Source organism: Salvelinus namaycush, chromosome 13, assembly GCF_016432855.1.
Source record: "Salvelinus namaycush isolate Seneca chromosome 13, SaNama_1.0, whole genome shotgun sequence".
NCBI classification, from domain to species: Eukaryota; Metazoa; Chordata; class Actinopteri; order Salmoniformes; family Salmonidae; genus Salvelinus; species Salvelinus namaycush.
Window position 1 is genome coordinate 10,277,221 of NC_052319.1, and position 15,091 is coordinate 10,292,311.

General features: G+C 41.9%; 1 protein-coding gene across 4 annotated transcripts in view; it reads right to left on the reverse strand.

Annotated features, from left to right (window-relative positions):
* LOC120058224 (pre-mRNA-processing factor 40 homolog A-like) overlaps nucleotides 1-10,333 on the reverse strand; it is a 35,594-nt gene extending 25,261 nt beyond the window's left edge. For 2 of the 4 annotated variants that reach the window (XM_039006725.1, XM_039006724.1), the window contains exons 1-7: nucleotides 10,265-10,321; nucleotides 9,206-9,283; nucleotides 8,952-9,095; nucleotides 1,817-1,900; nucleotides 354-372; nucleotides 232-254; nucleotides 90-131 (exon numbers count right to left, since the gene is read on the reverse strand). In XM_039006725.1, coding sequence (XP_038862653.1) covers nucleotides 90-131; nucleotides 232-254; nucleotides 354-372; nucleotides 1,817-1,900; nucleotides 8,952-9,095; nucleotides 9,206-9,283; nucleotides 10,265-10,267 — 393 coding nt within the window. In that variant the 5' untranslated portion in view covers nucleotides 10,268-10,321. Of the gene's footprint in view, nucleotides 1-89; nucleotides 132-231; nucleotides 255-353; nucleotides 373-1,816; nucleotides 1,901-8,951; nucleotides 9,096-9,205; nucleotides 9,284-10,264 lie in introns of all 4 variants that reach the window. The other 2 variants (XM_039006726.1, XM_039006727.1) reach the window with 2 other exon arrangements.
* Between the last annotated feature and the right edge of the window lie 4,758 nt (nucleotides 10,334-15,091).

Genomic DNA, 15,091 nt, shown 5'->3' on the forward strand with positions numbered 1-15,091 from the left:
CTTTAAGGCTATATCTTTTGGACAGAAAACAATGGTTCATTTGAGGTCAGGAAAAGTAAAGGCTTCCACTTAAAGACATGTTCACTAACATTCTTTGGTTGGTCATCCTGTGGCGAGCCATTTGTGGTACCCTGTTGAACAACAGATATATTATAGTAGGGTCGGTAATTTTGATAGTGCTAGAATCATTACACTAAATTAACTTATCCACAGAAAATAGGTTGTACTTACAACTGTTCCAGGCACAGCGGTGACTATAAAAGAAAACAATGCAATAATTACAAATCATTAAAATCACTCAGATTATCAATTTATTTGTATTTTATTCAAGAATATGTTGTTTCAAGCCTTACCAGTTGTGTCCACTCCAGGCTGTGGAAGAGATATCTTCATTAGTTAACAAAATTATTATGACCCAAATTTGCTTCATTAAAAGGAAAACTGCACTTGCCGGTGTGGTTTCATGTGGGTGTCTCGTGTGTGTTCGCAGGTGGAAAGAGTTAACTAAATTGCTTAGCTAATTCGCTTCAGCCGGAAAGTCTGAAGCAAAGTTGTTTTGACTTTGAATAACCTCTCTCTGGGGCTAGTTAAGGGGCCGTCAATAAATTACACAATGTAATCGAGACAATATTTTCGTGTGGCACACTTTTTAGTTGTCATTAAATGCTTTCAATCGATGCATATGCATTTCTACAATTTAGAGTTGGGTTGAGGTTTTTAAGTAACTGAAATTTGGAGCTATTTAAAATTAACATATCGTACCATGTACATTGTGTAATTTACAGATGGTCTCTAACTGCCCCATAAGTATATCCAAAGTCAACCCAAATTTACAACAGGCATTAAGATCGAGTCGCATGCAGCTGCATTCCGAATGGATGATTACTTGTGTGCTGCCAGCTGTGGGCAGAATTGAAACAAACCCAACCTTAATTTACGTTGTTATGCAGTTACAACTACAAGTCTCACAAAACTCAGTTTTGGATGAGGCTGACTTTATGAACAAAATGATCCTATTTACACTTTGTAGTACATTTTTATTGTATAATAACATCCTTGACTCATTGATGCGACATTGGTTTTTAGGGGCAGTTGCTCTTCAACACAACACTGTACCTTTGAGCTTCTAACATGAAGTAGCCTTGAGCTTCTAACGTGAAGACAAACATCTCTGGAGACTTGATGCATCCCAGTTGACAAGTGAAACGTTTATTCGGCAGCTCTAAGTGCATCGAGTTAAACAGCTGGCTGCTGTCGAAAGTTAAACAGACTAAAACGTAGAGAACCCTTTCATAACTCACTCAACCATCTACTGGAAATGTTCCATTAAACAAGGTGTTTTTCCTTTTCTCCAATTTAAGATTGAAATGATATTGTCCCTTTGAATGTCTACTGAGATACAAATGGTATTGGTTTGAGATAGCATTGATCCAAAGAAAACAAACAGAAATACTCTTCCTAACACAACACCAAATAATCATTTGATAATAGATTGTTGTGGCAGGAATACACGAGGAAGAAACAACCAATGTTGTATTGTCTTAAATGAAGAAATAAAGTGTACATGTAGATTCAAAGAGGAAAATAAGTCGCTTAATTACATTTTTATAATGAGGAGTGTATACTTAATATGGAGATGGGATGTACACATTCAGGTTGTGTGATGCATATATTAATCCCTCTATATTGGTGGCCTATGCCTATATTGGTAAGTGTTCCTACACTTTGCCGTGTTAGTTATGCTAATGTCAGTCGTGACAGCTTGCGGGCTCTATTTTTAAAGTGTGAAGCAGAACAGTAAGGCGAGTCAGTTTACCGGTCCTGTTGGCTGCATCGTCGCAGCTGGCATGCGATGTGGCATCATCATCCCGGGCATCATAGGTGGCATCATGCCTTGCATCTAATAAAAGAGTATCATGAAATATTCATCTGACCCGTTAATTTCCCTCCCGCCTGGCGCACGCTGGGTATTAATACACAGTGAGAGACGCCTGACAGTCATTTACAGAGCGAATCGAGCTACGGCTTGTACTCTGAAGCAGTGACGCTACAATCTGCAGCTCCTCGCCACCTCCTGAGCCCTATTTCTCAGGCAGGCAGCTGGATCAGACACATCCTGGATCACACCCTTTTCATCCGGATAATGGAATCGCATATGATGACTGCAAGTAGTATAACCAAAGTGATTGAAATATGTGTGCCAACGCCAGTGTTAAGTTTGGCACTATTTGTAAGATTTAGTCTAGTCTTAATCATTTTTACTAAAAGCCTAAAGCAAACGTTTGTAATTTGAATAATGATTGTCTAGTTATTGTCAAAATGACAAAAAGTGAGTGCTAATTTAGTTAAACTAAATGCCCCTTAATTTAAGTCACATCACATTTGTATTGCCTCATTAAACTATAGTAAACATAGATCACTGAATTCCATGTGCACAAACATACATAGCCTTGTCCTACCAACATATTTTTCTGCATAAGATCCTATTCTCTTCCAAGCAGCAGAAATATGTCAAATACAGTTGAAGTCGGAAGTTTACATACACTTGTTGGAGTCACTAAAACTAATTTTTCAACCACTCCACACATTTCTTTTTAACAAACTATAGTTTTTTTTAAGTCGGTTAGGACATCTACTTTATGCATGACACAAGTCATTTTTCAACAAGTGTTTACAGAGAGATTATTTAACTGTATCACAATTCCAGTGGGACAGAAGTTTACTTACACTAAGTTGACTGTGCTTTTAAACAGCTTAGAAAATTCCAGAAAAATTATGTCATGGCTTTAGAAGCGTCTGATAGGCTAATTGACATCATTTGAGTCAATTGGAGGCGTACCTGTGGATGTATTTCAAGGCCTACCTTCAAACTCAGAGCCTCTTTGCTTGACATCATGGGGAAATCAAAAGAAATCAGCCAAGACCTCAGAAAAATAATTGTAGACCTCCACAACTCTGGTTCATTCTTGGGAGCAATTTCCAAATGCCTGAAGGTACCACATTCATCTGTACAAACAATAGTATGCAAGTATAAACATCATGGGACCACGCAGCCATCATACCGCTCAGGAAGGAGGCGCGCTCTGTCTCCTAGAGATGAACGTACTTCAGTGCGATATGTGCAACTCAATCCCAGAACAGCAGCAAAGGACCATGTGAAGATGCTGGAGGAAACAGGTACAAAAGTATCTATATCTACAGTAAAACAAGTCCTATAGACATAACATGAAAGGCTGCTCCAAAACCGCCATAAAAAAGCCAGACTACGGTTTGCAACTGCACATGGGGACAAAGATCGTACTTTTTGGATAAATGTCCTCTGATCTGATGAAACAAAAATAGAACTGTTTGGCCATAATGACCATCGTTATGTTTGGAGGAAAAAGGTGGAGGCTTGCAAGCCGAAGAACACCATCCCAACCGTGAAGCACGGGGGTGGCAGCATCATGTTGTGGGGGTGCTTTGCTGCAGGAGGGCCTGGTGCACTTCACAAAATTGACGGCATCATGTGGCAGGAAAATGTTGTGGATATATTGAAGCAACATCAAGACATCAGTCACGAAGTTAAAGCATGGTCGCAAATGGGTCTTCCAAATGGACAATGACCCCAAGCATACTTCCAAAGTTGTCAACAAAGTCAAGGTATTGGAGTGGCCATCACAAAGCCCTGACCTCAATCCCATAGAAAAGTTGTGGGCAGAACTGAAAAAGCGTGTGCGACCAAGGAGGCCTACAAACCTGACTCAGTTACATCAGCTCTGTCAGGAGGAATGGGCCAAAATTCACCCAACTTATTGTGGGAAGGTTGTGAAAGGCTACCCAAAACATTTGACCCAAGTTAAACAATTTAAAGGCAATGCTACCAAATACGAATTGAGTGTATGTACACTTCTGACCCACTGGGAATGTGATGAAAGAAATAAAAGCCTAAATAAAATCATTCTCTCTACTATTATTCTGACATTTCACATTCTTAAAATAAAGTGGTGATCCTAACTGACATAAAGACAGGGAATCTTCACTAGGATTAAATGTCAGGAATTGTGAAAAACTGAGTTTAAATGAATTTGGCTAAGGTGTATGTAAACTTCCGACTTCAACTGTATATACAGTGGGGCAAAAAAGTATTTAGTCAGCCACCAATTGTGCAAGTTCTCCCACTTAAAAAGATGAGAGGCCTGTAATTTTCATCATAGGTACACTTCAACTATGACAGACAAAATGAGAGAAAAAAATCCAGAAAATCACATTGTAGGATTTTTAATGAATTTATTTGCAAATTATGGTGGAAAATAAGTATTTGGTCAATAACTAAAGTTTATCTCAATACTTTGTTATATACCCTTTGTTGGCAATGACAGAGGTCAAACGTTTTCTGTAAGTCTTCACAAGGTTTTCACACACTGTTGCTGGTATTTTGGCCCATTCCTCCATGCAGATCTCCTCAAGAGCAGTGATGTTTTGGGGCTGTTGCTGGGCAACACGGACTTTCAACTCCCTCCAAAGATTTTCTATGGGGTTGAGATCTGGAGACTGGCTAGGCCACTCCAGGACCTTGAAATGCTTCTTACGAAGCCACTCCTTCGTTGCCCGGGCGGTGTGTTTGGGATCATTGTCATGCTGAAAGACCCAGCCACGTTTCATCTTCAATGCCCTTGCTGATGGAAGGAGGTTTTCACTCAAAATCTCACGATACATGGCCCCATTCATTCTTTCCTTTACACGGATCAGTCGTCCTGGTCCCTTTGCAGAAAAACAGCCCCAAAGCATGATTTTCCACCCCCATGCTTCACAGTAGGTATGGTGTTCTTTGGATGCAACTCAGCATTCTTTGTCCTCCAAACACGACGAGTTGAGGTTTTACCAAAAAGTTATATTTTGGTTTCATCTGACCATATGACATTCTCCCAATCTTCTTCTGGATCATCCAAATGCTCTCTAGCAAACTTCAGACGGGCCTGGACATGTACTGGCTTAAGCAGGGGGACACGTCTGGCACTGCAGGATTTGAGTCCCTGGCGGCGTAGTGTGTTACTGATGGTAGGCTTTGTTACTTTGGTCCCAGCTCTCTGCAGGTCATTCACTAGGTCCCCCCGTGTGGTTCTGGGATTTTTGCTCACCGTTCTTGTGATCATTTTGACCCCACGGGGTGAGATCTTGCGTGGAGCCCCAGATCGAGAGAGATTATCAGTGGTCTTGTATGTCTTCCATTTCCTAATAATTGCTCCCACAGTTGATTTCTTCAAACCAAGCTGCTTACCCATTGCTGATTCAGTCTTCCCAGCATGGTGCAGGTCTACAATTGTGTTTCTGGTGTCCTTTGACAGCTCTTTGGTCTTGGCCATAGTGGAGTTTGGAGTGTGACTGTTTGAGGTTGTGGACAGGTGTCTTTTATACTGATAACAAGTTCAAACAGGTGCCATTAATACAGGCAATGAGTGGAGGACAGAGGAGCCTCTTAAAGAAGAAGTTACAGGTCTGTGAGAGCCAGAAATCTTGCTTGTTTGTAGGTGACCAAATACTTATTTTCCACCATAATTTGCAAATAAATTCATTAAAAATCCTACAATGTGATTTTCTGGATTTTTTTCTCTAATTTTCTCTGTCATAGTTGAAGCGTACCTGTGATGAAAATTACAGGCCTCTCTCATCTTTTTAAATGGGAGAACTTGCACAATTGGTGGCTGACTAAATACTTTTTTGCCCCACTGTATAAGAATGATCTAGCCATGTACATTTCTAATTTAGCCTGCATACAGTGCCTTCAGAAAGTATTCACACCCCTTCACATTTTCCACATTTTGTTGTGTTAGACTGAATTTAAAATGGGATAAATTTAGATTGTGCCACTGATCTATACAAACAATAGCTCAATGGAATAATGTTTTTTGAAATCTTTACTAATTCATAAAAAAATTGAAAGCTGAAATGTCGAGTCAATTCAATTATTATAAGTATTCAACTGTCATGAAGCTGGCCCTGTAGCAGAGATGTGAACCCCCCCTCTCGTTAGGAGTGGGCAGTTTTACGACTTTACAACAGCGTCATAAATTCTCTCTTCTCTCTTGCAACATGCAGTATGGAGAGTGTCACAGTAAGACAAAGGGACTCTCCTGCCAAATACTCCTACCTCCCCGAATTGGAGAATTAAACATTATTCCTAATTTAGAGAATGTGGAAACGATCGATGGAGAAGCCAGCTACGACCCGGTCCGTTTTGTTTCATGTTTGTGACCTCATGAAAAGACAATTCAGCCACATTACCCTAACTCTGTTTAAACAAGTTCCTCAGTTGAGGCTTGCATCTGAATGTAGGATAAAATGTCTAACGAAGTATAAGAATACAATTGAAAAGATTACAATGCGATTTAAGTCTTCTAAAATGAAAATGGTTTGTTTTAATGGTAACTCGTGTCCAGCCAGTGGCCAGGCCCAAGTGAACAGGCATTGGTTGGAAATGATGAACCAACCCCTTTTCTACATTTCTATAAAAGCCCCTTGTCCCAAAGTCACGTCAGTTATAAATACCGTGAGGACTTGCCCTCACGTTTAAAAGGGATCATTCTAATTTCAACTCTACATTCCAGGAAACGTGAGAGCTTGCTCCACACATGAAATGGTATGAACTCTGAACTATTCATCACCTAAAAGAAGAAGTGCATACTAAACTAGCATATATGAGACTGCAGTTGAACATATGCGCAAATCTAGTATGAGAACACTGACCGACACAGAAGCATCTCCAGAGTGAGATGAACCTCTCAAACGATGACCCGGGAAATTCCACAAAGGACGATTTGTGCCCATCGACTGGGCAAACCAGAGCCTCACTTCACCAGCTCCTATCGAAGCCAGCTTCACGTAAATTCAATGCATTGCTTTTCCGAATGAGCTATCGTTAGTGGCATATGTATTTATGTGAGCATAGCTTCCCAGGTCCGATAGAGACCCACGTTCCTTAGTCTTCCTTCCAAAACCCCCTTCTCTTCTCTCTGAATCTATCGTGTTATAACCAAACTGTTTTTGTTTAGTCCACTAGGAATGGTATTTACTGTATAATGTATATTCTGTAATGGTTTAATTAGTTAGTAAATAAATACTTGAGCCAGTTCGTGTATGGATGATTCATAGTAAAGGCTGGGTTCGTACAGAATTTTACAACATATATATTAGACTGATATTAGGTATAGCCGCTCCACCCTGGGCGGCAGGGTAGCCTAGCAGTTAGAGCGTTGGACTAGTAACCGAAAGGTCTGCTTGCCATTAAAGAAGTCAGAGACACGACACAACCCATTTGTTATGGCAAGCCTAAATACGTTCAGCAGTAATAATAAGTTGTATGGACTCACTGTGCGCAATAATAGTGGTTAACATGATTTTTGAATGACTACCACCCGCCAACCCCTCTTTTACACTACTGCTACTGTTCATCATATATGCATAGTCACTTTAACCATATCTACATGTACATACTACCTCAATCAGCCTGACTAACCGGTGCCTGTATGTAGCCTCGCTACTTTTATAGCCTGTCTTTTTACTGTTGATTTATTTCTTTACTTACCTATTGTTCACCTAATACCTTTTTTGCACTATTGGTTAGAGCCAGTAAGTAAGCATTTCACTGTAAGGTTGTATTCAGCGCACGTGACAAATAAACTTTGATTTGATTTCACTACCCCATCTCTGTACCCCACACAAAAAGCAGACACTAAACATCACTTTGAGCCTGGTGAAGTTATTAATTACGCTTCGGATGGTGTATCAGTACAGCCAGTCAGTCACTACAAAGATACAGGCGTCCTTCCTAACGCAGTTGCTGGACAGGAAGAAAACAACTGAGGGATTTCACCATAAGGTTAATGGTGATTTTAAAAGTCACAGAGTTTAATGGCTGCGATAGAAGAAAACTGAGGATGGATCAACAACATTGTAGTTACTCCACATTACTAATGTAAATGACAGAGTGAAAAGAAGGCATGTTAAGAATAAAAAATATTCCAAAACATGTATCCTGTTTGCAATAAGCCACTAACCTAACACAGGAATATTTTTGGGGTTCCTGAATACAAAGCATCATGCTTGGGGCAAATCCAACAACACTGAGTACCACTCTTCATATTTTCACTCATGGTGGTGGCTGAATCACGTTATGGATGTGCTTGTCATTGGCAAGGACCAAGGAGTTTTGGGGGGGTATACAAAGATGTGGAATAGAGCTGAACACAGGCAAAATCCTAGAGGAAAACCTGGTTCAGTCAAATTTCCAACAGACACTGGGAGTCAAATTCACCTTTCAGCAAGACAATAACCTAAAACACAAGGACAAATATAGACTAGAGTTGCTTTCCCAGATGACATTGAATAGTCCTAGAGTAGTAGAGTTACAGTTTTGACAAATATTGTACAATCCTCGTGTGCACAACTCTTAGAGACTTACCCAAAAAGACTCACAGCTGTAATCACTGCCAAAGGTGATTCTAACATGTATTGACTCAGGAGGTTGAATACCAATCTAATCAAGATATATTAGTGTTCGTGTCATTAATCTAAAAAAATAAATAAAAAAAAAACATAAAAATAAATCTTCCACTTTGACATGAGTATTTTGAGTAGATCATAAACAAAGTTAAATTAAATCCATTTTAATCCCAATTTGTAACAATCAAATGTGGAAAAGGTAAAGAGGTGTGAATACTTTCTGAAGGTACTGTAACTGGAAAGTCAACCAAAGCTTGTCCCACCCCAACATTGTATTTTCTAGGTCTCAGGCCAAAATCAATAGGCTACCATTTAATGAAAATTGAACCATTACACGAGGCTACATATTGGTGAGTTAGGTTGTTGAGAGCTAAACTGGAAAATTCCACACAAAAAAAAAAGATTGATCTGTAGGTCTAGCCTATGTTCTGGGACTACAAGTGGACATCTAAGCTTGATAGTAGGCTCACCTGTCCCATCGGTGGCCCTCCCATTGGTGGCATCATGCCAGGCGGCATCATACCAGGTGGCATGGGAGCCATGTTGGGAGGCCTCTGTCCCATGGGTGGCATTCCCATTGGTGGATAATGAGGCGGCATTCCTGGTGGTCCCATCTAGACAGGAGAAAATTGAAAAACAAAGCTGTGAGATTCAACACACTCAGTGTAACTCCATTTTGAGATGCCATTGGGAACACAGTGAAGATTTTCCAACACCAACTTACAAAAGGCGGTGGCATCCCTGAGGGTGGGACCCCAGCAAAAGAAGGTGCTTGGCTCTGGCCATTATTATCATCTGAAGACTGGACATGAACAAGAGGCCCAATACAGTTACTACTATAACTTTTATTATAAGGCTCATATCTGTCCTTTACTGCTATGCACAGTAACATTTAACTGAGGCATACTGATGTAGGGTACATAAAGACATTCTGATTCAAGTACTGATATTGTACATTATATAAGTAACTAGCTACATAACACATGCTGTTAGTATGTGCCATAACATCTTGCTACATATGCCTATATGTATTTATTTTTTGAATATGTCAGTGATCTCTGTTCTTGCTATTCTCTCTATTGAATAATTTATCGTGGTCTGGGTAAGGAGCGTGCCTATTTATTACATATTGGGCTAGGTAAGGAGCTAGCCCTGGACAGAACCAGGTTCGAATACTAGACAACTCCACGGGCGCAGTTCTGTCCACGACTAGGTATAGCTGAAGCAGAAGCTGAAGCGTCTGCTTGCCATTATGTCACTGTCGATAGTAGGTACATTTAGTCATTCCTAACTAGATACATAGTTAGCTAAATGGCTATTTATACAACAGCATACACAATGCTTACTTGCATCTTGTAGATAGCTAGTTTCGCTGGCTATAAGCTAGTTAGCAGGCAAAGTATATGGTTGCTACTACTACACGTGATTTGTTCACACCACACACGTCTAAATCCTCCACATATAACATTATTAGGTCGCTAGCCACTTGCCTCGTTTAACTTTTGCTAGCTTATGAAAAAGGTGTCCTTACAACAGCACGCTAACTTTAGCGGAATAGATGCTAGTTAGCTAACTGTTGGTTTAGCTAGCTACTAGCTAAGTTACCTAGCTAGCCGGCTAACAACATTGCGGTCAGAAACACACCAAATTAATTAAATACAGATAGCTATGTGGGTTATACCCATTCATACAACAATTGTTTATGATAAACGCTTCATACAGTAGCCGATTTAAATTAGTAGTAATACAACATTTGGCAATATTATCAATACACTATACTCACCATGTTGACTTCACGATGCGCATCCAGTAGCCACGCTACAATAACGTGCAATCTGATTGGTTAGTTTGCTTACGAATGAAAGGGCAAAGGTGAACCAACGTTTCTGAAAACCGTCTGCCCACAGATTGCGCAAAAAGCTGTAACACAATTCCGTGGCTAGAAAACAAATTTTTCGTAAATAAAAAAAACTAACAAATCATCCAGGTTTGAGCTCATAGCCACATGTCTAAATGTCATGCCTATTAAATGTGTTCGTCCATGATGACCTCTTTATAAAAAATTAAATAAATACATACCAGCCCATCATAAAATCATTAGAATTTTGTTTCCTCAATTATGTGGACAAAACAAACAGTATCCTAAATGGAATTTATATTTATTTTATTTAAACGTTTTTTACCTATGTGTAACAGTATAACTTTAAACCGTCCCCTCGCCCCGGGCGCGAACCAGGGACCTTCTGCACACCTCAACAACGGTCGCCCACGAAGCATCGTTACCCATCGCTCCACAAAGGCCACGGCCCTTGCAGAGCAAGGGGCAACACTACTAATAGGTTTCAGAGCAAGTGACGTAACTGATTGAAACGCTACTAGCGCGTACCCGCTAACTAGCTAGCCATTTCACATCCGTTACATATGCAAGTCAGTGAAGCACAAATTCTTATTTACAATGATGGCCTACCAAAAGGCAAAAGGCCTCCTGCGGGGAGGGTGGATTAAAAATAAAAAAAATAGAGGACAAAACACACATCATGACAAGAGAGACAACAGAACACTACATAAAGAGAGACCTACGACAACAACATAGCAAGGCAGCAACACATGACAACACAGACTGGTAGCAACACAACATGACAACAACATGGTAGCAACACAACATGGCAGCAGCACAACACAGTAGCAGCACAACATGGTAGCAGCACAAAACATGGGACAAACATTATTGGGCACAGACAACAGCACAAAGGGCAAGAAGGTAGAGACAACTGTCGGTAAGAGTGTCCATGATTGAGTGTCGCTCCTACCAGGTGGCGTGGTGAGAATCTGTCTCCGCACCACGTGCTCTCACCACTGGTGTCCCCCAGGGCTCTGTTCTAGGCCCTCTCCTATTCTCGCTATACACCAAGTCACTTGGCTCTGTCATATCCTCACATGGTCTCTCCTATCATTGCTATGCAGACGACACACAATTAATCTTCTCCTTTCCCCCCTCTGATAACCAGGTGGCGAATCGCATCTCTGCATGTCTGGCAGACATATCAGTGTGGATGACGGATCACCACCTCAAGCTGAACCTCGGCAAGACGGAGCTGCTCTTCCTCCCGGGGAAGGACTGCCCGTTCCATGATCTCGCCATCACGGTTGACAACTCCATTGTGTCCTCCTCCCAGAGTGCTAAGAACCTTGGCGTGATCCTGGACAACACCCTGTCGTTCTCAACTCACATCAAGGCGGTGACCCGTTCCTGTAGGTTCATGCTCTACAACATTCGCAGAGTACGACCCTGCCTCACACAGGAAGCGGCGCAGGTCCTAATCCAGGCACTTGTCATCTCCCGTCTGGATTACTGCAACTCGCTGTTGGCTGGGCTCCCTGCCTGTGCTATTAAACCCCTACAACTCATCCAGAACGCCGCAGCCCGTCTGGTGTTCAACCTTCCCAAGTTCTCTCACGTCACCCCGCTCCTCCGCTCTCTCCACTGGCTTCCAGTTGAAGCTCGCATCCGCTACAAGACCATGGTGCTTGCCTACGGAGCTGTGAGGGGAACGGCACCTCCGTACCTCCAGGCTCTGATCAGGCCCTACACCCAAACAAGGGCACTGCGTTCATCCACCTCTGGCCTGCTCGCCTCCCTACCTCTGAGGAAGTACAGTTCCCGCTCAGCCCAGTCAAAACTGTTCGCTGCTCTGGCACCCCAATGGTGGAACAAACTCCCTCACGACGCCAGGTCAGCGGAGTCAATCACCACCTTCCGGAGACACCTGAAACCCCACCTCTTTAAGGAATACCTAGGATAGGATAAAGTAATCCTTCTAACCCCCCCCTCCCCCTTAAAAGAGTTAGATGCACTATTGTAAAGTGGTTGTTCCACTGGATATCATAAGGTGAATGCACCAATTTGTAAGTCGCTCTGGATAAGAGCGTCTGCTAAATGACTTAAATGTAAATGTAAAATTGAGTCTTTGAATGAAGAGAATGAGATAAAACTGTAAAGTTTGAGTGTTTGTTGCAGCTCGTTCCAGTCGCTAGCTGCAGCGAAATGAAAAGATGAGCTACCCAGGGATGTGTGTGCTTTGGGGACCTTAATCAGAATGTGACTGGCAGAATGGGTGTTGTGTGTGGAGGATGAGGGCTGCATTAGATATCTCAGATAGGGGGGAGTGAGGCCTAAAAGGGTTTTATAAATAAGCATCAACCAGTGGGTCTTGCGATGGGTATACAGAGATGACCAGTTTACAGAGGAGTATAGAATGCAATGATGTGTCCTATAAGGAGCATTGGTGGCAATCTGATGGCCGAATGGTAAAGAACATCTAACCACTCGAGAGCACCCTTACTCACCAATCTATAAAATACGTCTCCGTAATCTAGCATGGGTAGGATGGTCATCTGAATCAGGGTTAGTTTGGCAGCTGGGGTGAAAGAGGAGCGATTACGATAGAGGAGACCTAGAGTTAAGTCTAGATTTAACTTTAGCCTGCAGCTTTGATATGTGCTGAGAGAAGGACAGTGTTCCTGTCTAGCCATATTCCCAAGTACATGTATGAGGTGACTACCTCAAGCTCTACACCCTCAGAGGTAGTAATCACACCTGTGGGGAGAAGGGCATTCTTCTTACCAAACCACATGACCTTTGTTTTGGATGTGTTCAGAACAAGGTTAAGGGCAGAGAAATCTTGTTTGACACTAAGAAAGCTTTATTGTAGAACGTTTAACACAGAATCCGGGGAGGGGCCAGCTAAGTATAAGACTGTATCGTCTGCATATAAATGGATGAGAGCTTCTTACTGTCTGAGCTATGTTGTTGATGTAAATTGAGAAGAGCGTGGGGCCTAGGATCAAGCCTTGGAGTACTCCCTTGGTGACAGGCAGTGGCTGAGACAGCATATGTTCTGACTTTATACACTGCACTCTTTGAGAGAGGTATTTAGCAAACCAGGCCAAAGACCCCTCAGAGACACCAATACTCTTTAGCCGGCCCACAAGAATGAAATGGTCTTCCATGTCAAAAGCTTTGGCCAAGTAAATAAAAATCGCAGCACAACATTGATTAGAATCAAGGGCAACGGTGACATCATTGAGGACCTTTTAAGGTTGCAGTGACACATCCATAACCTGAGTGGAAACCAGACTGTATACCAGAGAGAATAGTATAGACATCAAGAAAGCCAGTTTTTCCAACACTTCTGATAAACAAAGCAAAATAGTAATAGGCCTAACAGTTAGAATCAGTAACAGTTACAATCAGCTTGATCTCCCCCTTTAAATAAAGGGTTGAACCATGGCTGCCTTCCAAGCAATGGGAACCTCCCCAGAGAGAAAAGGCAGGTTAAAAAGGTCAGAGATAGGCTGGGCAATGATAGGGGCAGCAACCTTAAAGAAGAAAGAGTCTAAACCATCTGACACAGATGTTTTTTTGAGGTCAAGTTTCAGGAGCTCCTTTAACACCTCGGACTCAGTGACTGCCTGCAGGGAGAAACTTTGTAGCGGGGCAGGGGAAAAAGAGGGAGGAACATCGGGGCTAGTGACATTAGAAGGGCTGAGAGATGAGGAAATGTTGGACGGGCAAGGAGGCATGGCTGAGTCAAATAGCAATCCTGACTTAATGAAGTGCATATTTAAAGAGCTCAGCCATGTGCTCCTTGTCAGTAACAACCCTATCAACATTAAGGGACATGGGCAGCTGTGAGGAGGAGGGTTTATTCTCCAGGTCTTTAACCGTTTTCCAGAACTTCTTGGGGTTAGACCCACAGAGAGAGAACAGCTCCTTAAAGTAACTAACTTTGGCCTTCTGGATAGTCTGAGTGCACTTTCTTCGCATTTGCCTGAACGAGAGCCAGTCAGTAATTCTTGAGGTGGAGTAACACTGCAAGATCCCGGTCGAACCAGGGGCTGAACTTTAATTCTCATTTTCTTTATGGGGTTGTGTTTGTTAACAATACCACTGAAAATATAAAAAAATAAGGTCCAAGTGTCTTCGACAGAGGGGATCAATCTGATTCTATATCATTTTACAGAGGCCAGTTCATGAAGGAAGGCCTGCTCATTCAAGTTTTTTAGCAAGCGTCTATGACAAATCAGGACAGGTCGTTTCACTGAGGACAGGACAGGTCGTTTCACTGAGCAGCCATTACAAACACAGGCTGTAAACAGTGATCACTAAGGTCATTACAGAAAACACCAGACTGATATCTATCAGGAATATTTGTGAGGATAGCATCGAGGAGAGTAGCCTTTTCTGGGTGTTTGGGATTGGTAATAATCTGAGAAAGATTTAGGGTGTCCCATTGCTTTAGGATTTGATCAGGTGGTTTAAGTATGTCCCAGTTTAGGTCACCTAGCAGGACAAATTCAGACTTAGTGTAAGGGGCCAGGAGAGAGCTTAGGGCAGGTAGGGTACAGGCCGGTGCTGAGTAAGAACGATAACACCCAGGAAGGAGGGGAACAGCCTATTCTGCAATATCTTCCTATTCCTCCCTTTATGACACCAGCTAGGTTTCAATCCAATTGGCTACAGATTTTAAAGTGAATATTCTAAAATCCGCAAAAAGAAAATATGTACATTTGTACAACGGGTGGGTCTAATCCTGGTTAAAAGCGGATT